The sequence below is a fragment of the Eulemur rufifrons genome, chromosome 6 (genome assembly GCF_041146395.1).
Source record: "Eulemur rufifrons isolate Redbay chromosome 6, OSU_ERuf_1, whole genome shotgun sequence".
NCBI lineage: Eukaryota > Metazoa > Chordata > Mammalia > Primates > Lemuridae > Eulemur > Eulemur rufifrons.
This window is the reverse complement of record NC_090988.1, coordinates 18,367,633-18,394,000: the sequence shown is the minus strand read 5'-3', so window position 1 is coordinate 18,394,000 and position 26,368 is coordinate 18,367,633. Positions and strand designations below refer to the sequence as shown.

The following is a 26,368-nucleotide window of genomic DNA, read 5'->3' as shown; positions in this document are numbered from 1 at the left end:
GAAGAGCAATGAAGAGGAATGGAGCGTTCTCTGTTGAAGGCTAGGGAGGAAGTGGCCCTGAGGCCCCTGGTCTCTGAGCTCTAACTGTCTCAAAATAGGAAAGAAAGAAAGAAAAAAGAACCCAAAATAAAATAACAAAAACAACAAAAAACAGAAAAAAAAGAAAAGAAAAAGAAAAAAAAAGGAAGGAAGAAAAGAAAGTAAATCACCTCCAAGAGAAAACATACCAAAACAAAAAAAACACAAACCCAAAAACAAAACAAGAAAACCACCAACTCTATTACACTGTCACAAAAGATGGAGAACACAAATTTCCTGTTTATTTCCTTGGTGACTTGGTCATACAAGCAAACATGGCAAAACCCCCTCAGAGCCCGCAAGAACAGCACACCGATGAACCGAACGTGAGGAAAGGGCCACGATATCCGGGTGGAGAGAAACACAATGGCAATTTGGCGCAATGCTGCTAGATACTGTTGGTTTAAAATCAACCTTTTAATTCCCAAGCTGTACACAAAACCTGCAACAAAGCAGACACAGAAGAGAATTAGTTTGAAAAGAGCAAGATACAAATACTCGATTGAAAACTTTTTTAAAAGATGCACCTGGCTCCCTTTCGCCCCAGGTGTTTCAAGAGGCCGCCGTGCTGAGGCTCTAACGTGGATTTGCCGGATGGCCTCACTTTCATCAAGTCTTTTCTGTCAAAGATTTTTCAGACAGAACCAACAACACCTGCTGTGGACCCTGTGCCAGCCAAACTAGTCAGTTTATCCACTTCCTACCGCCGGCCTCTGATTACTTATTTCCCCTGTCTGGAATGTCCTGCCACTTGCTTCTGTACAGCCTTAAAAAATAGGGTTGGAAATGTTTTCTTGCTGGGTTTCATCCTACAGGACTGAGTTTAAGGACTTCCTCCTGTCCTTATTACACTGGCCAGAGGTCACCACTATCCTTTGGAGCCGTAGCTCACTTCTGTCTTGGTGGGCTACAGCACCTAAACCTGGGGCAGGTCTTGTGCCTTAGCCCCAGAATTAAAAGAAGGGGCTATGTCTGGCATTTCTTCTGTGTGCCCCTGTCCATGCCCTTAAAACTAGCACAGTGCTTAATGAAAAAGCAGGAAAGTGTGAAGGCCACGAGGGGAAGAGCGGCCTTGTCCATTTCACCGGCCACCACTTGTGGACAGGATCCAGAGCTGGCACTGGGCGAAGGGCTGGTTTGACCATGGCCAGGGTGACACTCACTCTGTTTCTCGTTACACTCCCGCCTGTTCCATGCTGAAGGAGACCTCAGGGTGCTTGTAGCTGAGCAGAATGTCCGTAATACACGTAGACGGATAGCAAGAGGAGTTCAAATGCTGGCTGCCGTCACTCAGGTCTGGGTGCTCAGGACCTCCCAGACTCGCCCCACATTCTGCAAGACCAAAAAGAACATGTGAGATTGGCAAGGAGCTGGGTGGGTAGGTGAGCGCGGGGCAGGGAGAGGAGGAAGAGAAGGCAACCCGGCTGAGCACCCCGCAGTCTGACTCCAGCCCTGAATTCTGCGGCTCATAGCAGTCCCTCAGCTGAGCAACTGTGGGCTGGGGCCAAGATTCTTCCTGCGTTCTCCTCTAAGTGTTCCATCTCTTCCTTTTCCTTTACCCTCTCCCACTCTAAGTACGATCGATTACTATAGTGTCAGAGAAGATAAAGAACCACTCCTTGAGAAAGCCTCACCTCTTTAAGGGTGAAAGCCAATAATTTCCCTGCTCAGAATATTCCAGGCACCACGCTAAGCACTTTACCCTTGGTGAGCCGGTCAACTCTCACAGCACAATCTAGGATACAGGTTCTATTGTTTTGGCCAGCTTACAGATGAGGGCCTTGGGGTCAGGAAAGGCCAAGCAGAGCATGTACAGGGCAGTGCTGGGATCTACTGCAAACTGTCCATGCCAAGGCCTGGGCCTGACATTCGTCCTGACACCCTCCCTTGACAGGCTCGAAGGAGAGGCGGAAATGCTCCATTAGGACATGATGCCCTCTAATCAGAACCACATGAACAATTCAGGCGTGTCTTCACAAAGTACTAGAGACAGCAAGGCGATGGCCCTGTGCTTAACCAGAAGCTGTGCCGCCTCTACACACTCACGGCCAGTGGGGGACAAGTGGGGAAGGGTGCGGTATCGGACCCTTGGGGATGCTGTGGTTCTGCCTCCCCATGGGCTCCTTCTACAGAAAAGTGGAACAATCACTAATTACGGAGGGAGGGCCTCCCCTAGGAACTTCCCTGGGGTACCCCATGCGTGAGGCCTCTTACCCTCATCTTCCCCATCCTGAAACTGCTGGCTGCCCATGAGCGAAGACTGACTGAGAACTGCGTCCGACATCCGGGCAGAACTAAGCGCCTTCCCAGCCACGAGACTCATTCCTGGCAAGTTATCCAGCTGTACCTGCAGAAAACAATTAGGAAAGGAAATACTGATACCAGAAAATCTGCCACACTCAGGTGACCCTTAGAGACAGCTGGGGGGCACCACGCCCAGACTCCCTTCCCCTGCGGCACCATGTGAAGGGGGGGATGCCGCCAGAGTGGGCAGGGAGAGGGCGTGGTCAATCTCAGCGGGGGGCCAGGTAACCTCGACACTTACGCATCCTTCCAAAACCAGGTTTCTGACCCATCCCTGTCACCACTAGGAGTTTATCTTGGGACAGTACTGTCCACTGGTACCTTCTGCAATGATGGAAATGATCTATGTCTGCCCTGTCCAGTAGGATAGCCACTAGCCACAGGTGGCTATTGAGCACTTAAACTGTGTCTAGTATGACTGAAGAACTGAATTTTTAATTTAATTTAATAAGTTTAAATTTGAATAGCAACGTGGTTAGATGCTACCGTGTTAGTGCCACTCTAGGAAAGCAAAGCTTTGCCGAGCCAGATCAGCTTCCTTTATCTAAATAAGTTCAATGTAGCCACTGAAAACTAACCAAAGGCCTAAGGCTTCATTTGCTGGGGCCTGGGTTTAGACTGGGGAGAGGTCTAATGACTGAGACTCCAGGAAACAGATGACCACTATTTTTAATTCCTCAGTCTAAAAGTGGGAGTACAGATTCTACTGGAGTTAAGGTTGGTCTGTTAGGGTGATTCAAACAAATGGTACTGGAGGCTGACTGATAAGAAAGAGGAGAGATGCTGCCCATATCATGACGTTCTGTTTTCCAGGTTGGAACTGGTAGGATCCCACCTCTGAAAAGCAGGGGCGACCAACATACGTAAGCATCGTCGCTGTTCTGGATCGTGTGGTGTCTCTGGAGGGTCCGGGGCCTGTGGTGCTCACGCACTGAGGGACGTGCTGGGTACCCAAGCCCATTGTGACCTGGCATTTCCATTGCTTGTCCCGGAGAACTTCTATCCATGCAGTTCCCTACGACAGACTCTGAGGAGACAGAGCAAAATCGGGTCAGCAGACCTGGAATTTTTCTCAACATGTAAACTCCCGTCAAAGAAATGTCTTGCAAGGGACAGTGGGCAAGGCTGAAGACCACCATGTGCACTAACTGCTAATCCTCAGCTGGCTGGTGGTGGCACTTACAGGAGCCTGGACCAGCCCAACAACCCGAATTCCTGCAGCAAATTGAGCCTCTTTAGGAAGGGACCATGCCCTTAGGAAAAACATCCCACCTAACAGGGTACGGCCAGATCACACCAAACCTTTCCTTCTTGCTTCATTTCTCTGCTGACTTAACGGTGCTATGTTCCCAAATCCAGATGCACGTAAGAATCACTCTCAGAGCTTCCAGGGCCCTCCAGCTGGGAGGATGGCCTCCATTCTGCGGATGCCTCCTCTCTCCTCCCCTGGCGTCCCCCTCAGGGTGCCACCCTGGTCCTCTCCTCTTTCTGCTTCTCTAACTGCGGCTTCTGACTCCTTCCATGGCTCCTCCACCCTTTTGTAAGCAAGGACTCTTCACATTCTGTCCCTCACCTTCTCTCTCCCCACACTTACTCAGGCCATGTCGTCTGTTTTCATGGCTTCCACTGTATGCCTGTATGTAAAGAATGACTGAAATCCTCTTTTAAGCTCCAGATCCTTACTTCCAGCCATTTACTAGCTATCTGTCCTGGGTGTCTACCCAGCATATAATATAACACTTACCGTGTGCAATTCCAAACCCATCAACTTCCCCTGTGACCTGCTACTCCTTCACACATCCTTGTTTTGCTGCCTCATTTTCCTAACCTTCCAGGCATGAGTTTGTGGGATCGCTATGGATTCCTCACTCCTGGTCCCACAGCAGCTTGAAGTCTAAAGAATCTGCCTCTGCAGTGCTGATCACTTCAGTCCCCTTCCTTCCAATTGCATGGAAGCCCTCTTACCTCTTGCCTGGATGTTATACTAACCTCCTAACCATGCCCCTACCACTGCCCTACAAAGATGAGCATTTCTAGAGAGTAGTCCATTCACTTCATTTCACAACATTGCCCCAGCCTGTCTTCCAATCAGTATCTCACACTCTTCTCCCCTGCACATGCTAAGGTTCAGGCAAACAGGACCACTTGAGTCTTCCCCACCCATTCACAATTTTATGCATTCGCTCTCCTTGATCTTCCCTCTCCTTGTAAATGCCTGACTCTTCTGCCTCCATTCCTGCCAATCGAAATCAACTTATTTTCTAGGACCATCTCAAATGTTATTATCTTTATGAAACCTTCCCTTTCGAACAGAAGTAGATTGTTTCTTCCTTTGAACTTCAAAAGACTTTGGTTGCTCTAACATTATCCCTGATACCATGTTCAATTGTGTACTTACTTTAATCATTCATATTAGACTGTAAGTCCTTTGAGGACAAGAACTGTATCTTATGCATGTCTGTGAACCTCCAGTGTTCTAGAACATTGTCTTATACCCAGTAAGTAGGTAGTAATGATCTCTTTAACTGATATTAATAAATGCTCTCTTAATGTGAGTTACTATCCTGTCAGAGTCATGCAACTCTATGGACTGGAGTTTGGACAGAAAGGAGTTCAAGAGAAATGAGTCTTTCTTTCTTTCCTTTTTTTTTTTTTTTTTTGAGACAGTGTTTTGCTCTGTTGCCAAGGCTGGAGTGCAGTGGCCCAGTCATAGCTCACTGTAGCCTCCAACTCCTGGTCTCAAGGGATCCTTCTGCCTCAGCCTCCCTAGTATTATAGTTGGGATTACAGGTACGTGCAACCACTCCCGGCCACGTGTTTAATTTTTTGTAGAGATGGCTCTCGCTATTGTCCAGTCTGGTCTTGAACTGCTGGCCTCAAGCAATCCTTGCGCCTCAGCCTCCCTAATGTGCTAGGATTACAGGCGTGAGCCACCACGTCCCACTGGTATTTCTTCTTGATCAGGGATAGTCAAGAAGATTATCAGGGCCACACCTAAGTTGACAGGACCCTCCTGGTAGCACGTTTGGCTTATCTTTAAGGGCCTGGGACTTGACAATGTGTTTGCTTGGTTAGTTTTCTGAGTTAAAGCTCCTTGACAACTACTGGGCTTATTTCCTGACAACCTGACCCTTGCTTGGTGAGACCAAGTTTTAAAAAAATTCTTAGGCTGAGCATGGTAGCTCACACGTGTAATCCCAGCACTTTGGGAGGCTGAGGTGGGGTGCTCACTTGAGGCCAGGTGTTCAAGATCAGCCTGGGCACCATGGTGAGACACTGCTTCTACTAAAAATAAAAAAAATTAGCCAGATGTGGTGGCACATGCCTGTAGTCCCAGCTACTTGGGAGGCCAAGGTGGGAAGTTCTCTTGAGCCCAGGAGCTTAAGGTTATAGTGACCTATGATTGTGCCACTGTACTTTTAGCCTGGGTGACACAGCAAAACTGTCTCAAAAAAAAAAAAAAAATTCTTAATAGGAAAACAGCTCTAATGCTAACTGTGCCATTCTAGTATCCATTTGAACAATTAAGGAAAGGATACTGCTTGAGTGTTGGGTCAAGGGTTTCAGATCTCTATATTCAAATGGTTTCCTTTAAGAATCAAGGTTAGGCCTGGGCTTAGAGGCTGAGGTAGGATGGGAAGGGGGAACTAACTGATATGCACACAGTAATGAAAGACATTCAGGAGAACAATTAGAGGAGGAGGGACCTTTCCAACTACCAAACATGAAGGCAAGTGGAAAATCTTTTGAAAGTTCTCTGAGCAAAGAGGTCAAAGGAGAAGCCAGAAGCCAACTCTTTTGCTATTCAGAGCTAAAAGCCAGCAGCAGACAGAGAGAAATAAAAGAAAACCTACACCAGGACTTGCTCTGTGGGATTAGCTCGCCCATCTCACCCACTCAGCGCAATTCCCCAGTGGGCACGGCTCATGTGTTGGCCCCAGGACCAACCAAAACCCACTGGCAGGAAGTGGTGCAACACTGGCTCCGTGGGAGTGAGGAAATGTTGATTCTCTTTGCTTTGCCAAGAAACAACACGAGTAGCTGCTTCTTACTTTTTCAAAGTATTCCCTAATGCCTGCATTCTCTTCTTTGATAGCTAGCACTATCCACTCAGTTCCTTGGGGAGCTTTTTTTCTTTAAGCCTGGTTATAGAGTTGGGTGCAAATCTCATCAGTTGCACCTCCTCGCTGCCCCCAAAGATAAACATGAGCACAGCTCTCCTGTTTAAAGATTTTTAAAGGATCAGTACCAAACATGAGGAAATGGCAGAGCTAACAAAATGTATACAGTCCTGGTTTGTGATATTTAGGGCCTTCCTACCTATTCTGGAGGCCTCAATGTTTTTGTTTGTTTGCCATGTCTGTTAAGTCTGCTTTCTTCTCTTTTTGAATTTGTTTTATTCCTGACGATGGGGTCTCTCCAAACCAAGACATGCACCCTCCTTTTTGGCTCTGACTTGTCTGCTCTCTTCCCAGCCTTCAGGTCTGATGCCAACAGGCCTGAAAGTGCCACTGAGACAGAGCAAACTACCGTTTGACAAGTCACGTGATGAGCCTTCCCGACTCCCCACCCAGTGCTCACTCCTGAGCCGAGCTGGAGCCGAGCGCAGCAGTCACGAGCACACGCTCTGGGGTCAAGAAGACTTGGCCTTGAATCCCGGCTTCCCTGCTTCCCAAGGAGCAGGACCTGGACAGGTTACTCGACTTCCCTAGGTCTCAGTTTCTTTATCTGTAAAATAGGACCTACTCCACAGGGGTGTGCAGTGCTTAACAGAACCTGGTCCACTGTAAAAACCTGAAAGACTGGCGTTATTTATAATATTCATTTCAGAGAAGTTATGAGTAGATAAGGGCATACTGAACCAGCTGACAAAAACAAGGAAACTGATTTTATCACAGAACCCTACATGCAGAATTATGGGGATAATCTACCCATATGTAAATGAACGAATGAGTTACTGAAACTTTAATTTCCAGAGAAGAAGCCTCTGATTTAGGAGAGACAATGTGAGTTAAAAACCAGGTGAAGAGGAAGTGTATTAGTAGGAGCTGGAGAGTAAGCCAGGGCTCTGCTCGAGTTTCAGGATTATCAGTAAGTCAAAGATCTGGAAGGAGGCCGGGCGTGGTGGCTCACGCCTGTAATCCTGGGAGGCCGAGGCAGGTGAATCATTTGAGCTCAGGAGTTTGAGACCAGCCTGAGCAAGAGCGAGACCCTGTCTCTACTAAAAAGATAGAAAGAAATTAGCTGGACAACTAAAAATATATAGAAAAAAAAAATTAGCTGGGCATGGTGGCATATGCCTGTAGTCCCAGCTACTCGGGAGGCTGATGCAGTAGGATTGCTTGACCACAAGAGTTTGAGGTTGCTGTGAGTTAGGCTGACGCCACAGCACTCTAGCCCGGGCAACAGAGTGAGACTCTGTCTCAAAAAAAAAAAAAAAAAAGATCTGGAAGGGCTGGCCTCTTTCACTTGGCAGATGTGCTTAGAAGGTATGGAGTAGGGGTAAGGGGACATAAAGGAAAGAAGACCAGGGAATCAGAGAACTTCAAGTCAGGATCCAGCTCTACCACGAACAGTGTGTACAAACACGAGTAAGTCATTGAACTTCTCCTTAAGGCTTCTAATCTAAAAAATGAGGGTTGTTTGAGGGCACAAGGAGATAACACATGTGAAAGGGTCTTTAATAAATTGTAAAGGACTATATAAGTATTATTTTTAGTAAGCATGTTGACCCTGAGTCTAGGAGTCCTTTATGACACTATAAATGAGACTGACTCACCATTTGGTGTGGGGGAGGGGTGTAAGTAGACTGACTCACTGACCAAAGGATGTGAGATTTAGGGTCAAACCTTTGGCATCCTTTATGCCAGTTCAGCAACTAGAGAATTGTTAGTTTCACCAAGGGCTACAAAAATAATGGGGGAAAGATGGCCCCCAAGAGCCCTGTGCTTGGCCATTTGCCAAAGTAATGCTGAGACAACACAGAGGGCGGGATGATCGTCTGATCACGCAAGGGAAAAAATGTGCACCACCCCCTGCCCGGGGAACTTTGGGACGGCTTGCACAACTCTCTATTGAATCTGTCAATGTTGACTTGTCCTTACTCATTTACTGGGTTTTAAGAGAAAATGAGAGAGACAATGTGCTTGCATATTCCTCTTCAAGGCTCTGAGGGTAACCCCCTCCCAGTCTGCCAGCATTTTACTCCTCTCTGGGGCTGAAAGTAATAATGCTGAAGCTGGCTGAGCTCAGAGAAGAGGATGTGGTTTTGTGAGTTCAAGCTGGTAATCTCACTGTGTAGACGGGTTATGCTGTACTTATTTGCGGAGTCAAAAAATGAAATGTCTGTAATGCTACGGAAGGAAGACAAACCTTATTTTTACTTCTAGACTGGCAGACAGGGAGATCATAGCTAGTGCGGGGCATGTATAGCCCTGACACTTACACACACTGGAAACAGACCTCAGGCATGCTGCCTGCTCAGTGCTCCGGCAGTGCCTGGCCTCACAGTGGCTGGTGACAAACAGCCGCAAAGGAAATAGGTAACCATGGACACTGATACGATGGCATCTAATTTTCATTGACTAACACCAACAATCCCTGTTCACCTACCCTTAAGAGATATTAGGAAGATCACACTAGCTCTACTCTTGGAGCACTCCTTACATAGCACTTCACTGTAAAGCTGTTTATGTGCTTGTCTCACTTCTCCCAGCAGAGTATAAGAGCCTGAGGGCAGGTTCTCTATGTTTTCATCTCTGCATTCCCACAGCGCCAACAGTGCAGTCTTGTGCAACAGTCATTCAGTAAGCCTTGCTGAATTTGCTCAATGTGGAAGTAACAGTTGAAGTGTGTTGGGACTAGTGTGTAACTAACTATACAGAAATGGAGGGATGATTAAAGGAAAGAGCAGGCATTCCTCCCTGTCCAAAAAAGTTAACAAGAATGAGCTCTCCCACAAGGTGGTGAGGGCATCGCATTAGAATCCTTTCTTGGCAAAAGTGATGGCAAAACTATCTGATGATTCTTTGATAAAGTAAAAATGTAAGCTGTCAAGTTTTTAAAAGACGAGAATGAAGTCAGGTTAAAGCAGGCAGAGATTGTGGAGCCTCAGTTTCTACCCTACAGAGGGATCTTAACACATGCTTCCCAGGGCGGTTGTGAAAAATGAGCAACTGAGTTAAAACTACCAAGCACGGAGCAGGCATCCTACAAACATTAATGCCATGCTCCTTCTCTCAGGGGAGCATTTAGCTTTACACCCCTCAGTGCACAGATGAAAAAAATGGAAGTGAGGTTACATGCTAGGCCTGTGGTCACAGAGTAAGCTCTGCTTGTTTCAGGTGAGGCCAATGGGGACGCCTTGGGATAAGAAATCGTTTACACACACAGACATACATCTCCCAAGGGATTTTTAATTCTTAAGCAGCACTGGGCTTCCCTAGGCCTTTAATGTCTCTACTGCATCACTTCACTAGACTGGATTCTAAACTCACATAATAATAAACAGGTAGCTTTATTTGTTAAAGATAATCGTATATGTCATGCCCAAAGTTACAAAACAGGAACAGATGTTAGAAAGAGGTAGAGTGAATAGTACTTGAGCAAGAAAGGGCATACTGTGTGGCGAAGGTAAAAAATGAAGTTTAGAGTAAACTGAGTAGACATTAGGAAAACAAATCTCCACAGGGCACTAGCAAGCAGGGCAGGAACTAAGATGACAGCTTCTGGAAAGCTCAGATCAAAGGTCAGAAGGAAAAGATGAATGAAAAAATGGGACTTTGAGGGAAGACACCAGCAGAACTGATAATAAGGCTACAAGGACAGGGTAGTTTTGAATTGAAACCTTTATGGATACACTTACGGACTGACTCTTCCAGAAGCCCAAAGAGATGTCTGTGGGGGATAACGGCAGTGATGGTGGCAGACGTAAGCAGGAGGGAGAAGGAAGAGGGAGGAGAGGAGTAATGGCAGTGAGCCCGCCAGAGGAAGAGGTGGGACAGATTTGTCAAAAGAACCCTAACCATAAAGTATCGACCTGAAGTGAAGTCCTTAGACTTAAAAGACTTATGACAGGGACCAACCGACAGGACTACAAATTGATTTAAAACTGCCAGGAGAACTGGGTGGCATGCCACTGTTCGTGCGGCACACTGCAGCCGGATCTGGACAATACTCTATTTGAGAAAACCTCTGCCCTGATTCCTTCATGCACACTGTACCTCAAGCCAGCCAAGCCTGCTTGTTGTCCCCTAAAGCTTTCCTAGAACAGTCTTACCCATTACTTTCTTCTCATGCTTCTCCTCTAAATCCAGTGGCAAAAATGGTCTTCATCCATCAAGACCCAACCCAAATGCTACGTATTGCTGGAAGCCCACCCTGTTCCTCTGATCTAGAAGTAATCTCTCCTTCCTCTCCTCCTCCCACGGCGCTTGTCCCAACCACATCTGCCTACTATGGGTACCAAACAGACCAGCATGCCTGCCAAGGGGGCTGGGGCGGGGGGCTCCTCTGACAATTAGGGGACAATGATGAATACATGTTCTCCATCTTTCCGTACACAGGAGGGAAAGTGAAGAGAAATTAGAGAAAATAATTTGAAGAAAAACGTTTCAAAAAGCATTTCAACACATGGCAATCCAGAGCTGGGGGAGGGACGGAGGGTGAAGCACTATTTGCTCCAGCTTTGCTCCTTCCTCAGTGCCTTGCACACCTCGGGCATGCTCAGTCAGTTTCGAGTGTTAGCAGGAGCTAGTGTGAGCAACTCTCAGGTTCGGCTGCCACTCACTAGCTTTGACCTTCGGGGCAAGTTACTTAATCTCTGTCCCTCAGTTGTCTCATTGGTAAAATGGGGATAATAAGAGTCACTACCTTATAGGGCTGTTGTGAGGATTAAATTAATTTATCTATGAACGGTATTTGGTGGCCGGCACATGGAAAGCACAATAGAAAAGTTAGCTGTTCTCCTTTTTTATGCCAACTATAGTACGCTCATCTGCTGCAAACTTTCATTCACACAGGAATCTTTTCCACAGCATCCTCCAAATCATCATCCCCCCTCTGCTAGAACGCTCCCAGCAACAGAAGCTCCCAGGCTGCTGAGGCAGCCTATTCTAGAAAGTTTTTATACAGGTCTTCCATAGGAAATTTCTTCTTCCACGTAGAAATTTGCTGCAACTTCTATCCTGATCTTGGTTCTGCCCTGTAACATCAATCCAGAAAAATCTAACCCCTTCTTCTGTCAAGTATGATGTTTCTCTTAGTTTTTCCTCCCAACCCTAAACACCCCCAGTTCTGCTGGACATTCCACATACGCCCTGGTTCCGAAAGCTCCCACCCAGGTCCACCTAGGAACGCAGCAGCCACAGATGAACTCAGTATGTGTGACTGGGGCAGACCTGGGAGCTGGGTGACTCCCACCTGTTCAAACTCGCAGGCTGTAACCGGTGCTTTATGCAACCGCAGTATCCTCCCCATCAGTCCACAATGAGCACAACCTGAAATCACCACGCCTTTTTCACACAGACTGCTTTAGAGCAAGGTCTGCTGTGCTGTTCTGTGCTGCAGGATCGAATTCCCCGCGGAGCTGAGTTTAGAGTGTTGACTTTAAAGGACAGGGCAGGAGGTGCAGGTAGTTCCAGGGAGGGAAGGATGAAAGAAATGCTTAATCTCAGTGAGACAGTTTACGGATAAATTCACTTTCATTCCCTCGGACAGCAACAATGAAAAGTGTGGTAAACTGCAAGCTCTATGATGATGGGATGGATATCATTCCCGGTTTTGTCTAGGATGAATGCTATGATGCTAACAGAACTACATTTTCTGAGTATAATTTAGTGATAGTAATCCTAATCTCTTTCAGAATGAAAATTAATATACTCATTTCATTATAAAGTGATACAAAATGAAATAACATGGGGCCCTTATGATGCTGTAATATTCTGTATGTAGTTCATTAACAAAATGACCAGAGCAAATACTTCAAATTTATACATTTATATCATATACTTCAGATTATCAAGTGCCTCTCTCTCTCTCTCACACACACACACACACACACACACAGAGAGAAACATGATGCATAAAGACAAACACATAGTGATAGTGTTTAAAACATATATACATGTTTTACTTTTCACAAATATTCTGCAAAGGACCATTATTCCTCCTGCTCCTTTTTCACAGATAAGGAAAATCTGAATCAGAGCATTTAAATGACAAGGTTGTCATATTCATGACAGAGGTAAGAGCAGAATTAAGATGCTTCGATTCTTGCTCCAACACTATTTACACTAAATCTTATTTGGCTGACTTCTTTTTTTATTGTGGAAGTTAAAGTTAGCTATTTTGATGACAGTCAAGAATTTCTGGAACCCATGAAACCTTGGTATGAACTGGGGAAATCGGTAACATTTCTCATGACTGGAGTAAGTGTTGTCTACCACTAGCTCTTTATTTTGAAAACAGACCCCTTACCCACCAATACCCGAGCTCCTATATGCTTTTCCCCCCAAACGGTCCTGAAGCTCTTCTCAGGAATTCTTTTTTTCTTAGGAACACAAGGTACTAGCTGAAAAAAGATAACATGACTGAGTTAGGGCAGCCTGGCCCAGGACTCTTACCCTGCGGAGACTCTTACCTCTGCTGGGCACCTTATTTCTACTGAATGCAGCGGTCGGCTGATGTCCGTAGGGATGTATCCCCAATTCCTGGGCATGACTCACAGTTCCTAGCAAAGATTCAGGGTCCCCAGGTCCACCGGTGCTCAAGAGCAGGGGGCTATCACGGCAACCTTTGGTCAGTGTATTTGAGCTCTTACTGTCTGGAAAGCCATCCTGGGCCCCCTCACGCAAGCAGTCCTCTTCCATGCTCTCTGAATGCATCAGTGTCGGCGGATGAGCATACCCATGGGTCGGGGTGGGTGAGGAAACCTGGGAGATACATTCTTGTGCCCTGATTTGTAGCAGATGCTGGGGGCTGGTGTGATGGTGGTGATATGAGTCAGCATTTTGATACGATAAAGCCTGGCGCTCTGTCATACTCTGTCCCCCAAGACTGGGAGCCAGACTCCCAGTATCCCCTTGGTTCATGTGCCTGAACAATTCTTGGTACTCTTGCTGTTGCTGCTGCTGCTGCTGCTGTTGCTGCTGCTGCCTTTTAATGAGCTGTGCAAACTCTGCTGGGGGCAGCCGAATGTCCGAATGGCCAGTGAGCGAATGCCGGGGAGAGAGCAGTCCTTGAAGGATGTGAGGTACCTGCTGGTGTCTTGTATAGTCTGGCGGCGTGGGGGACAGCAGGGCCTGCTGTAGTGCCGATGTGGTATAGTGTGACGGCTGCTGATGGGCACTGGGAGGGAAGGTGGGGAATTGGTCAAGTGGAGGGACTTTCAGGGCTTGGGTTGGAGGGAACCCCACTCCTGTTGAAGGGCTGTAGCTGCTGGGGGAACCCCGGGACTGGTCCGAAAACAGATGGGGGTGTAAATGCTCCTGGTCGTAGTTAGCAGGGGAGAACCGATTCACGTTCAAGCTGCAGACACAAAAGGGAGTGAGTAACAAGTGTGCCAGACTCCCCTGGGAATAGCTGCTACTCTTCCTCAGTAGGGAGCACCCACTGGTACAGAGAGCTGCAGTGCAACAGGGAAGAAGGGGAGGTACACATCGGCCCTATTCAGCCCCTTGTTTGTGTATCCAGTAATTTTCAAGGGACTTGGGCCATTGTGTGCATAACAGATCCAGCTCCACCTTGAAGGCAGCAACTTGGCCTATCTTAAAACATCATTTGAGCTATTAAGACGCACCAATCTCTTAGAAGAGAGTGACAGTGAGGGAAAGACTCCTTAAAGAATAGACAAGGGGAACTGGCATTTTTACAGACTCCTCTAACAGGCTGCTTTCTTCTTTGCAAGCAAATAGTAAGATTGCTTTGCCAGTTTCCTCCTTTGCATCATTAGCATTTTAATACTGGGTCAATAAGTAGCTTATAAGTTCATCCCAAACCCACTACCCTGGTAAATTTTGGAAAGGGTGAAATAAGAGCACAGCATAGGCAGACCCAATCTCCTTCCCTCCTTCTCTCACCCTGCTAAGGGGCTTCCTCCCACCTGGATCACCTGGATAGGTGACATCAGACAGCCTTACCTGTGAGCCTCTGCACTGTCAGCACTCAGCTGCTTGGACAAGGGCCGGTGCCCATAGCTGAAGGTGGCCATCAGGTTGGTACGGTGCTGCATCTGGATCTGACTGGCACTGGGGCTGATGGAGATGCCCCGCCCAGTGGAGCCCGCAGCTGGCATGTTGCTGAGCATGTCAACAGGCTCTTGTACTTGGATGGTCACCTGCTGTGACTGGGTAGGCTGCTGGATGCCCAAGCAGGTTAGTGCCACGTTGGGAGGAGGGGAACAGTTTTCAGGCTGCTGCTGGAAGATTGCACTGCGGGAGGGTAAGCCTTGAAACTGGGAAGGAGATGCACCTGGAGAAAAAGGAACCTCAGAGTGACAACTGCCCAGGTTACCTGTCAGCTAGAAGTAATGGGAGCAAGTGAGGACACTCAAACCAGATACTAGCTACAGCAGTGCTTCTCAAACTTTAGTGTACATAAGATAAATCTGGAGAACTCTTTAAACAACAGATTCCTGGGCTCTCCCCACAGAATTCTGATTCAGTAGATCAGGGTAGGTCCCCAAGAATTTGTATTTCTAATAAGTTCCCTTAAAAGCTGGTCCATGGATTGTACTTTGGGTAACGTGGATCTGGGCAGTGCTTCTCACACTTTAATGTGCACACAAGTGGCCTGGAGATCTGGTTAAAGTGCAGACTCTGATTTAGTGGGTCTGGGATGGGACTGAGATTCTATTTTTCCTGCCAATGTTGTTGGCTGGAGGATTCCACTTTGAGTAGGAGGGGCCTAGAGGCCAATTCAGACTTTCCTCAAGGATTCCTTGGGAGACTGACAAGGGATGCAGCTTGGGGAGAGTTACCCAGGAGATGCTCAGAGCGCCGACTGCTAAAGACTCGCACCAGTTTCTCATCTTCACCTCCATCTAAACATCCTCAAGAGAGGGTCCCACATGTGTGGTGGATAGCCAAATGGAGGCATGACAATAAGAAAGGTTCTGGTAGCAGCTTTTTATCTGGTAGGGCTGGAGGGGGGTTTTGTTAAAAATATTAGTAACAGTTAACCTTTCTTGGGAACTGTTTTGTGCCAGAGACTATTCCAAATGCTTTACATATATTTATTCATTAAATACGATACCATTATTATCCTCATTTTACATTTGAGAAAGCTGAGGTACCCAGAAGTCAAGTAACTTACCCAGGGTTTCACAGCTAAGAAACTGGTAGAACCAGGATTTAAAGAAAGGCAGTCTGGCTCCAGAGCCCACACCCGTGAATACCATGTTACTCTGCCTTTCAAATGCTTCGTGGTCCTCAAGACTAAGAGTCACTGTCGCCATGTGTATGTGATGAATGGTTCGATCTGAACCTCTCCACTCACCGTGAGGCTGGATCATGGCACTGCTCATGGGGGGAGGGCTATTACTGGGTTGCCTGAAGAGATGGTTGTTAGGGTGGGTGGGGGGTGGGCTTGAAGGTTGAATCCTTAACCTTAAAAATAACAAAACAAATAAGGAAACTTTGTGAGGTGACAGTACAATCTTAAGTTTCAGCCACACAAAACAGAAGTAGAGACTATTTTTTTCAGTTTTGATAAAGCCTCCATGCTAGAAAAACATACACAAGCCATCCACGCCAGTCTGTCTATCTATATATGTTTTAATTGAGACAGGATCTCACTCACTCTGTGGCTCAGGCTAGAGTGCAGAGGTGTGATCGTAGCTCACTGCAACCTCAAACTCTGAGGCTCAAGTGACCCTCCTGCCTCAGCCTCCCAAGTAGCAGGGACTACAGGCGTGCACTGATGTGCCCAGCTAATTTTTCTGTTTTTTGTAGAGAAGAGTTTTGTTATGTTGCTTAGGCTGGTCTCAAACTTGTGGCCTCAAGTAATCCTCCTGCCTTTGCTTCCCAAAGTGGTGGGACTACAGGCGTGAGCCACTGTGCCTGGCCTCCACATCCTGTTTGACCAGACTTCCCAGCCAAAAAGGCAGAGTTCACTGTAGGCCTAGGCCTGGCCTCCTGTATTAGGCATCTGATTACTTTTCTCATAGGGCTAAGAAAATGAAGTGGCACAGAAAGTCAGGATTTCAGGAAGGCTCCTGAAATTTAACTTGGTTTCTCTGCTTTTCAAATGGATTCTTATAAGATGAATGCTAAACTCAGTCAATATTTCCCATATGAGTCAGGCCAAGGACACCAGGCTATAGAGACAATGGCTTAGGTATAACACAAAATGATTCATTACCTCTGAAGCTGGTGGGTAAGGAGGGCTGGCTGATTTTCACATGCAGCCTGAAGAGGTGGAGAAGGCTGAGGAGGACAGATAGAATCCTAAAACATATGGGGGAAAGGAAAAAAAAAAATCATCGTGAGCTTGAAGAGTACTCAGAGTTATTCTCAGGAAGGGAAGAAACAGAAAAAACTATCTGTGTCTCAGATTTATGCTTTTTTTTGTTCACCAAAAGGTCTGATTACCTTTACTGAACATGTCAACGATAAACAAAACTCAACTCCACTTTGCCCTGAGTGATCTCCTCCAAAATGCACAGGCAAATCAGCCTGCAAGCAAACTCCAAACAAGTTGGAGAGAGCAAAGAGTGACGGCCTACTTGAATTTGCTGCTGGAGAATTTGATGGTGCTGCTCCTGCTGGTATAACATATGCTGCTGCTGGGTCTTCTCCAGGGTTCTTTCATCAATCTGCCCCCCGTACATCTTCTGCAGCTGCTCACACTCCTGAAGGGAAAGCAGTTAATACAGATGGGATGCAGCCAGCTCCACCCCATGCAGTGATCTCAGCAGATGCCGATCTGCCCCAAGGTCTCATGGGCAGAAAACACCACAAGAGAAGAACAGTGTCCTTGATGAGTCCATTTATAAAGGTATCTGTGTACGAAATATATTCACAGTTCTGAATGAATGGAAAACACCAAGGATGGTCTGTGTATGAGGGCAAGTGTCCAATGTGAAATCTGTGTACAAAGCACATGCCACTTGAAACTTGGTCATCAGGAAGGCAGAAAGGAACGTGGCCCTTTATAGAAGCCTGGAGGTATGTTTCCTTCCTCTGGGAGCACCATTCCCTACCAACTGGAGAGTACGCCAGGTGGTAATGATGTAGAGCAGGCTCCAACAAGACCCAGCGCCTGAAATCATGAGGACTGCCAGGGTTGCTTAGGAGAACCTTCCCTGGTGCTTCCCACAGAAACCCAAGCCCAGACATTTCTTTCCAATAAACCATAAAGACAGGAGAAAAATTTAGTCTCTTCATGGAGGAAAGCAAGTTTGATCCTGGGGCGAGCTGTACATAATAAGAAGGAAAGAATGTTAGACAGCTATGCTGTTTTAACCTATGAAACTGCAGTGTTGCTGACGTGCAGGGGTAGAACGTTTACCACCCCGGTCCTCTCTGTCACCCATACTTCTCCAGAGATGCCTGCCATTTCGTCCATTACCTGCTGCAACTGTTTGATGCTGCTGTTGTTGCCCATTTTTTCCAGGTGAGCTTTGAAGGCCTGGATGCTTGCAGCCCCATCTGAGAACCGGCGCACAGGGGAGAAACGCTCCGTAGGGAGGTGCAGGGTGTTGGAGTCCTTGTAGGTAGAGCTGAATACACGGGAAGAGAAGGTTAGGGGCTGGGACTCAGGGTGTGTGACCAAATCACATAGGGACTGCTGTTCCAGACGAACACAAAGACGGCTGGCTGCATGTGTAGCTCTGCATATTATGTCACTTCCATGCCATTTCCAGAAGCTGGTCGTTTCCCTAGCCTGCTTTCCTTTAGAGGGCTCCAAGTGCACATCTTCCATCTCCACTTACCTTCAGTTGGTTTACCTTCCAAGCCTGGTGAGCTCATAAATATACTAGGCCAGAGAGAAAAGCTTCTCAACATCCCCCAGGCCAGGCTGCACGGGAACTCTTGCTTTTATAATATAATCATGTCTCTATCTAGTGCCTTTAGAAACCTAAAATTCACTCTTTGACCCCAAGTTTTCCCTGAGAGGTAATCTCTATATGTCCAGAGGGAAACTATAGTCAGCTTTGTGGTCAAAGGTCTGGCCTGGAGGTTCACAGGTTCTGTGCTAAAAAATGGAGGATGAAGGTTGGGGTGGAGGAACACGGGGACTTCTGATCCCAGGATGCAGACAGCACGTTCTTAAGGAATGTGGGCCTTAAGATCCTGCGTGTACCTGGTCAACACAAAAAAGGTTACCTACTGTGAAGATCAACTTCTCAGAGCAACAGCACCACCAAACCTCCTAATGAAAGAGGAATCACGTGGATTACCTTTAAAGACCCCCACTGCCGAATCAGAACACAGCCAGTATCTTAACAGAGAGAAAGAACAAGCTATTGATAAGTAATGCCTGAGACGGCACCAGGGTTAGAAGCTAACGCCTATGTCTGTGAGCTAATCAGAAAGAGATGTTTATAGGATGAGGTAAGCAGATAAAAGACTGCCAAAGCAGCATTCCAATAGCTGATGGAAAGGATCAGGGTTTCATGTCCAGGGCAGAGATGACATTACACTGAACTCTGGGTGAAATGATGCACCACCTTGCCAGTGATTCATGTTGACCAAAGCAGAACCATATAGCTAAGGAAGCGGGTTAACAAGCGAGTTTAAATGCAATGCAGACAGGGAGGGGCCAGGAGGAATCTGATGACTGCGGAGCTGGTAAGTGCGTCTGGCAGCGGGCGAAAGCTCTCTTTGCTAACAATGACTTCTGTTTCAGACTCTACCTGAAGCTTGACACAGTAATGAGCACAAACACATACTTGTTTCAGTAACACAAAAGACAAATGGCTGGAGGGGACACAATCCAGAAACAGGGATCTTGAAAGCTGCGTTCAGGAGCATTTCCTCGAAACTTCTCATTTCCGTTTCTACTTCAGGTTTTTTGAGATAAAGCAAGCAAGCACTATTTTTTCCTAAAATTTGACTCCTAGGTTTTCAGTGTTTTCTGATAATGGACACATTTCTGACTCACTCATAAAACTGTGCTCTTCAAGCAGTCAGTACAGTCTTTCTGCACAAAAAATCATTCTCTCCCATCAGAGCAATAGTCCCAGGTCCAGGTATTTCATGACTTTTCCAGAAGCTCAAGTTGTAAGTAGACCGATATGCAGGTCAGTCCAGCACAGAAACTTCAGAGGAACACTTCTGACATAGCTGCTCATTTTAGAAGCACTGATAGCATCAATTATGCTTGATTTTATTTTTATTAGCAATCATGTTCAAACTCAGGACAGCCTCACATTAGGCTGATATTCCCACACTGTACTCTTCAAACAGGGACTTGGTTCCTCACCTGGATAAAATTCATCTTATGTTATTTGTTATACTTAAAAACTTTTGTTAATTTTAAATTACCTACTTCCAGGAATGAAAAGGTTGATCAGACACTCTTCTGTCTCCACGATGGACTTCATCTCTTATATACCAGAAGAACAGATATATACGCTGTTCTTTAATCATTTCCTCCAGAAAATGAAGGGAATTCAATAACCTATCCAAGCCACCCATTTCCAGTGTTTTATGGCCTGGAAAGCTTCTCTGTTCCCCTAAAGACTGACTTTAATCTCTTGTGTTGCATATTTGTATAGTGACCCCATCAAGACATGCGGAGTTTGCACAAATGCCCCAATTTACACAATATGCCACTCATAGAGCATTCATGTTCTTCCAATTCAAACTGGCTTGGCCACAGGAAACCCTCAAAACACTCTACCAAACATGAAAACAGACAGCAGACAGACTTCCGGTAGTCAAGGCCTTGGCAATGGCTGTAGGAAAGGGTGGATACCACATAGACAGAGCTGTGGGCCAAGGTGGTCTTTGAGTAACAAACGTCAGTGGGATATTGGGTCTGTGATAAAGGTTGACTCTGGAAATGTGCCTATCTTCACGTTTCCCCGATAAGAATACCTCCTGAGGAACACCTAGAATTAAACAAGGATACCCAAAGGACTTAAGCTAAACAATAGACTCTGACGAGGGCTGAAAAATTAAGTGTCAGGCTGTGGAGGAAAGAAAGATGGAGAACAGGAGAAATGAAGTAATAAAGGGCCTGTTGGGTACAAGTGTAGAGCTCAAAGTTATGAGAAATCATAGGAAATGTACAGGGGGAGGAGAAGGCAGCTCTCCAATAATTGCTCAAAGTACCCTTTAATGTGCACTAACAGTGTAGGTCCTGAGAGATTTTCATTAGAAAAAGACTTTCTGTGCCATCAGATTTTTATTTGAGAATCTTCATTCTTCCTACTCCTAAATGACCATTTTATTGACAGTCACTTATAAAAGCTTATCTTTCTTCGTTCAGAGTTCCAACGTGGCACTAATTATGTCTCCGTCTGCTCAGAGTTCACCTGTCTCTGCTGATTACATCGATGCCGCCAAGTGGGTAACTAACCACAATAAAAAATTGTATCACGCTTGCTACTGTGAGCTGGTTGCAAGGTTTCATAACATACATATAAACCTAATTTCCTCAGAATCTGACTGCTTGTCAACATTCCTGAGTAAGACTGCTCTTCACTGTCTTCCCCAAAAGACTGAAATAAAATAAGCTCTAGCAACTGCTGGTAGCTTTGAAAGTGTGGCCCACGAGCTTGGGGGCAGCTTCAGAATGGACATGACTAAGATTTTAAGTCATCAAGGTATTCACAGAAGATAATCATCTTAATCTAGCAAAGTGTCATTCCCTCCCTGCTTCCTGGCTTACTTGGATTCAATGAAGTTTTCTTGGTCAGGAAGGTTAAGCTTGGTTTTATTTCTTCAAGAGAATGAATTATAAATGTAACAGAGACCTAGCAAAAGATTTTGCCATCAGAACATTGAAAGGATGACTTCTCAAACACATCACTCAAGAAGATGCAGCATCTTTGCTCTACCATTCACAAGGGGCTGTGTCTTTCTCCATATTCAAGTTCGTTGTTCAATGGTAACATGATATGAAATGCTCATTCTTTTGAAGGTGGTGGATTACTAAAGGTCAAGTTTATTGATATGGCTTTAATTCCTCCTATTTACAGTTGGTCTTCTGAGAGTTTCACTCCCTTGCTGGTCTCAAGTTCAATTTCATCTATGAATCAACATCTAGAATCATGGAAATCAACTGCAGACAATAAACAGGTCTCCAGGCAATGGGAAAGAGGAATTTTGTATTGCTCCAGGGCCCAGCAGAAAACTTTTGCCCTGTGTATTACTTAGTGCAAGGAGCTGAGAAGATGAGAGTTCAGGATGACAGCTGGCTTCTACTTAAAGCCATGATGCTAGTCACTGTCACTGTGAGACTAGTCAGAAGGGTGCCTGTTCGATGAGCCTCAAAGAGCTCACATAGCTCATGTGGCTACTCACCGATGCTGATCAGGTACCAGGTGAGGAGGCCAGACCCGGGAACGGAAAGGCTGCTGTCCTAGCTGCCGTTGTAGGTCCGGTGGGATCTCAGCTGTAGGGTTGGTCATGGCCAGTGTATGTCTTTTGGACCTATTTGCCAAGTACCTGCAACAAGCAGGAGCACATTTCATAGTAAAAAAGAGAGGCAGGAATATTCCTCTGCAAGAAGCATTAGAAGTTAATCCAAAGCATTCAATGAGATAGTGCCAGAGCTCAAGAAGGGCTCCATGGCAGAGAGATCCCTGACTGGATGGAAGTGAATTGTTTCTATCTGGCCAACAAAAGTCGGCTTAACACTGAAGTGGCTAAACTTGAACCTAAGAGCAGCCACTGAAGAGAGGAAAGCAAGCAGATCTAGCTCACAAAGAGGATCGATTTTCCTTACTTCATTCCCTTCAACAGAAGAATTTCTTTTCTACATGTTAATTTTATCTCTTGTTTCCCTCTAAATTTCCACAATACAGGTCAGAGGAAAGGAGCCCTAAAGACTATTCCTAGAGATGAGCCGTGGGAGATATTCAGAAGGGCTCCATGTGTGTCTCTTGATCCCAGAGGCCCCCAGTTTGGAAACTGTCCTTACTGCAGGTCACACAGAACAGATGCTTCCATTTGGGGATAAGCAAGTTCCACAACCACCCCTTCCCTCACGCTCCGTGACTGTAACTCAAGCATCAGAGAAGAAAGATTGATGTTGTCCCCAGGGAACCAACATTCTGTAGAGGATGAAGAAACAGAACCACATGAGATGTTTAGAATTGTCTATGGGGGAAGGCAAGGCAAGGCAAACAGAAGAGTTTCAAAAGCTGAAGAGTTCAGAAGCAGATGGCTTTCATTCTGCAGATCTTTCAGACCTGCCACTTAGTCAATACATTAATAAGATATCCGTGCCCTTCGTCTGGGGGATGACCTCCTTCACCACTGCTGCTCTTCCTGGGCATGACTGAAAGAGGCATTATTTCTTCTCTATTATATCAAAACCGATGGGCATTATACCCTTAAAATGGTACTCTAAAGAAGAAAGAAGGTGGAGCTGGAAGAAGTAAAGTCTAAGACAAAGAAGGTAAAATAAAATATTGCTGTCTCTTGTAAGGTAGGAAGGTAGTAAATTTCCTGATTTCTCATTTCTTCATGACCCAGCAGGGTCCATTTGCAACCTTATATACCCTGTTATCAGCAAACTATGGAAACAACAGCATCAAGAGAAAAAAAGTTACCACAAATTTCCCTCTATTGGCTAGACTGTAGAAGGAGCTGGCCCACCTGCCAACACCCCTGTTCACCAGGATTTTCTTTCCACGCAGGACCAGCTTCTTTTTGCATAGCAGTTCCCTTACAGAGCTACTGGGGCAGGGAGAAGAGTACTGGCCAGCAACAGTCGGGTTCTTAAACGGTCTCATTTCATTTTTAACTACCTTGCCCATTTAAACCAAAATCAGTTAACATATTATAGAGTGATTAGTGGTTATAAACTTACCAAAAAATAAGCCATTAGTGGTTTAATATCCATTTGATAAAGACACCCAAAGTTTCCCCAAGAGCCCATGAAAACCATTTTATTTCAATTTCCCTCAAAGGAAAAACATATAATCTTGAAGAACACCTGTATTTCTGGGAAAATACATGCTGGATTCTGGTGAAACCCCTTCCCCGGAAAATAAGAAAGACAACTTCCACAAGGGGGCATGCATGGAACTGGGGACCAGGGCTAGGAACTGAGGCCAAATGAACAGTACAGCATGCCTGATGGTCACTGCCATTCTCTGTGAATTAGGCATCTCTCAAGAAGGTTTTGCAAACAATGGATGTTTGCATCTGTCCCTGGCCCGAATCCCATATTCTTTTTTTCAATATCTCTTTGTTGGTACAAGGGGGTAGAAGGAGCACACAGCAAACAGTACAAGAGGTATTCATTCTCCTGGAAAGGAAGAGTCCATGCCAGAGGTCCATGGCTAGACTAGCCAGGATCACTGTCATCCCAAATCTCCAATTCCTTTTCAGTAAACAGTTCTTGGCAGGAAGGAGCAGGCTTTGTGCCTTGTGAATACTATCAGAGTTGCAATATGAAGGCAGGGGGCAAGGAAGGAAGGAGGGAGGAGAGAAAAAGTTCTTATGGTTATTGCTGTCACTTAGGGGACTTCCAATGACGCTTACAGAAATGAAATTTTCTGGGTAGTCTTCTGTTACTTCCATGTGGGGAGGAACATGCCATCTGGCTTGAGCAAAGAGACCACACAAATGTTGAAGCTGCACTGTACCACCTCCTTGGGCAGAAGTGACCTTTCGTTGGTTGCAGGGGGAGCCTGCCCAAGGACGTTCTGCAAGCACTGCCAGATGTCACATTACCTCTGCACAGCTTCCTGATCTGGCTCCCCATCTGAGCTCTCCTCGTCCACAGGGGTAACTGCTGGCACTGCCTGAAGAGACAGGAAGGAAAAGCTCAAGGTGGCAGCCTGGTCTCTGACGTCTCTTACTCTAGTAACAGAGTGTGGGTAGGACTTTCTGTTAACTTTCTTATTTATAAAACTTTTCTAGGACTCCTGAGTTATACAAAACTTTCATATACCTGGGTTTTTTTAATTTTCACCTTGCTCAGGTGATAACAATTGAGATTTCTTCCCTAATTCATCTTCATTCATTCATTTATTCATTCAACAAATATGCCTACTATGTTACAGGATAAATGTGAATTTATAGATATAGACCTTGCCCTCATTTTAGAATCTAGTTGGACAACAGAGATAAGTAAACAGACAATTACTAAGTAGCATGACCAAGTACCCTACTAAGGGAGCTTGGGAATTAAGCAAGGCAGCCTAGAGGAGGTAACAACTAACCTGGGACCTGAAGGATGCACAGGAGCTAGCTAGGCAAAGAGAGAAAGGGGCCATAGGTTTCTAGGCTGAGAGAAAAGAGAAGGCCTGCAGGTGTTTGAGGACCTGAAAATATAGTAGAAGACTGTTTACCTGTAATGTCTAGGAACTGACCTGTTGTTTCATATTAATGTTATTTCCAGAGTTTAAATGTCTTAATTCCTGGAAAGCATAATGAAGTTTTGAAAGTACATTTTTATATATAACATATAATTGTGGAGCTGCAATTCAATGCTTTAAAATAGCTGTTACCTACCAAAACATATAAGTGAAATGAGAACCGTCACAATGCATGCATCACTGTGACTGTTCCCATCTGCATGAGGACTGGAATGCTGTGCATTCGTAATAGCTACTCATAGCCTGGTGGCTCACGCAATCACCACGCTTCAAGCACTAGAACAAATACCACACTTCAATTATTAGAAAAGAGCATTTGTTAAAATGGATAATTACAAAACAAAACAAAACAAAACAAAAAGCTTTCTGGAATAATTCCACTGTTTGAATGCTTCTAGGGTTTCCAGATCCTTTACTACAATTTTCTAAGGGTGGAGTGAACAGGGTTAGGCAGGAAGTGGCTGTACATGGGGTAGGGGAGGAATGCTGTGGCCAGTTATAAATGGCCTTGAATAACACACTAAGAAGTTTATTTTGGGGAAGGACCGTGGTGAATCACTAAAGGATTTTAAGCAGGGGCATGATCTTATATGATTTACACTGGAGAAAGCTGGTTCACTTTAGTTGCAGCATGAAAAGGACTAGAGGTGGGGATCCGGAGACAAGACTGGAAGCAAGGAAGCCAGGTAGGAGGCCACTGTGTTAATCTAGACAATGGGTGACAGTGACTTGAGTTAAAGAGACGGCTGTGGAGACAAAAGGAAGATATTTAATTCATAGATATTAGATAACTATCTTGGTATGGGGAAGAAGGGAGAGAGAAGAGTTAAGATAAAATCCACATTCCTAGCTTGTATAATGACACAAGGATAATGACAGTGCCATTCACTGTCACCCAAGGGGAGGAACAGGTTTCAGAGAGTCATGATAAATTCATTTTGGGACATGTTGAATTAAAATTGTGAATACTTGTGGGATAACCAACCAAATCTGTCCAGGAGGCAATCATATATGCAGATGTGAGGAACTCAGAAGAGCATTCTGGGCTGGAGAATCAGATGGTAACTGAAATTATGGGAGTAGACAAGCTTATCCAGAGAGAGTATGTGAAGTAAGACGGGAACAGGCCTAAGATAAAACCCTGGCAAAAAGGAAATCTGAAAGGAGAGGCATGAGGAAAACAAAGAGAATGTGGTATCACAGAAGCCAAGAAAAGAAAATATTTTGAGGAAAAAAATAGTCAACAGTGACTAATACAGTTAGGATGTCCAAAAGATAAAGATTAAAAGTGTCCACTGGACTTATCAATAAGAACTTGTTAGTGACCCTGACTAAAACAGTTACAGTGGACAGAGTAAGTCAACCCACCTCCCATAAACCTGTTCATGATCCTTCAAAACCTGTGTTGATCTTGCCCAGCCCTGAATGCCTCTGCCACCTAATAGTCCACGTTATTAACTCTGGTAGTTAATCACATATGGTCTT

General features: G+C 45.5%; 1 protein-coding gene across 6 annotated transcripts in view; it reads right to left on the bottom strand.

Moving 5' to 3' along the window:
• Window positions 1-233: 233 nt before the first annotated feature.
• Window positions 234-26,368, bottom strand: part of SIK3 (SIK family kinase 3) — a 228,569-nt gene continuing 202,434 nt past the window's right edge. For 3 of the 6 annotated variants that reach the window (XM_069470852.1, XM_069470856.1, XM_069470857.1), the window contains 12 exons: window positions 24,237-24,307; window positions 21,855-21,998; window positions 17,950-18,100; window positions 17,105-17,230; window positions 16,741-16,826; window positions 15,877-15,986; window positions 14,520-14,850; window positions 13,022-13,908; window positions 3,246-3,409; window positions 2,293-2,425; window positions 1,242-1,410; window positions 234-520 (listed from right to left, as the gene is read on the bottom strand). In XM_069470852.1, the coding sequence (XP_069326953.1) occupies window positions 1,253-1,410; window positions 2,293-2,425; window positions 3,246-3,409; window positions 13,022-13,908; window positions 14,520-14,850; window positions 15,877-15,986; window positions 16,741-16,826; window positions 17,105-17,230; window positions 17,950-18,100; window positions 21,855-21,998; window positions 24,237-24,307 (2,361 nt within the window). In that variant the 3' untranslated portion in view covers window positions 234-520; window positions 1,242-1,252. The remainder of the gene's footprint in view (window positions 521-1,241; window positions 1,411-2,292; window positions 2,426-3,245; window positions 3,410-13,021; window positions 13,909-14,519; window positions 14,851-15,876; window positions 15,987-16,740; window positions 16,827-17,104; window positions 17,231-17,949; window positions 18,101-21,854; window positions 21,999-24,236; window positions 24,308-26,368) is intronic. The other 3 variants (XM_069470854.1, XM_069470853.1, XM_069470855.1) reach the window with 3 other exon arrangements.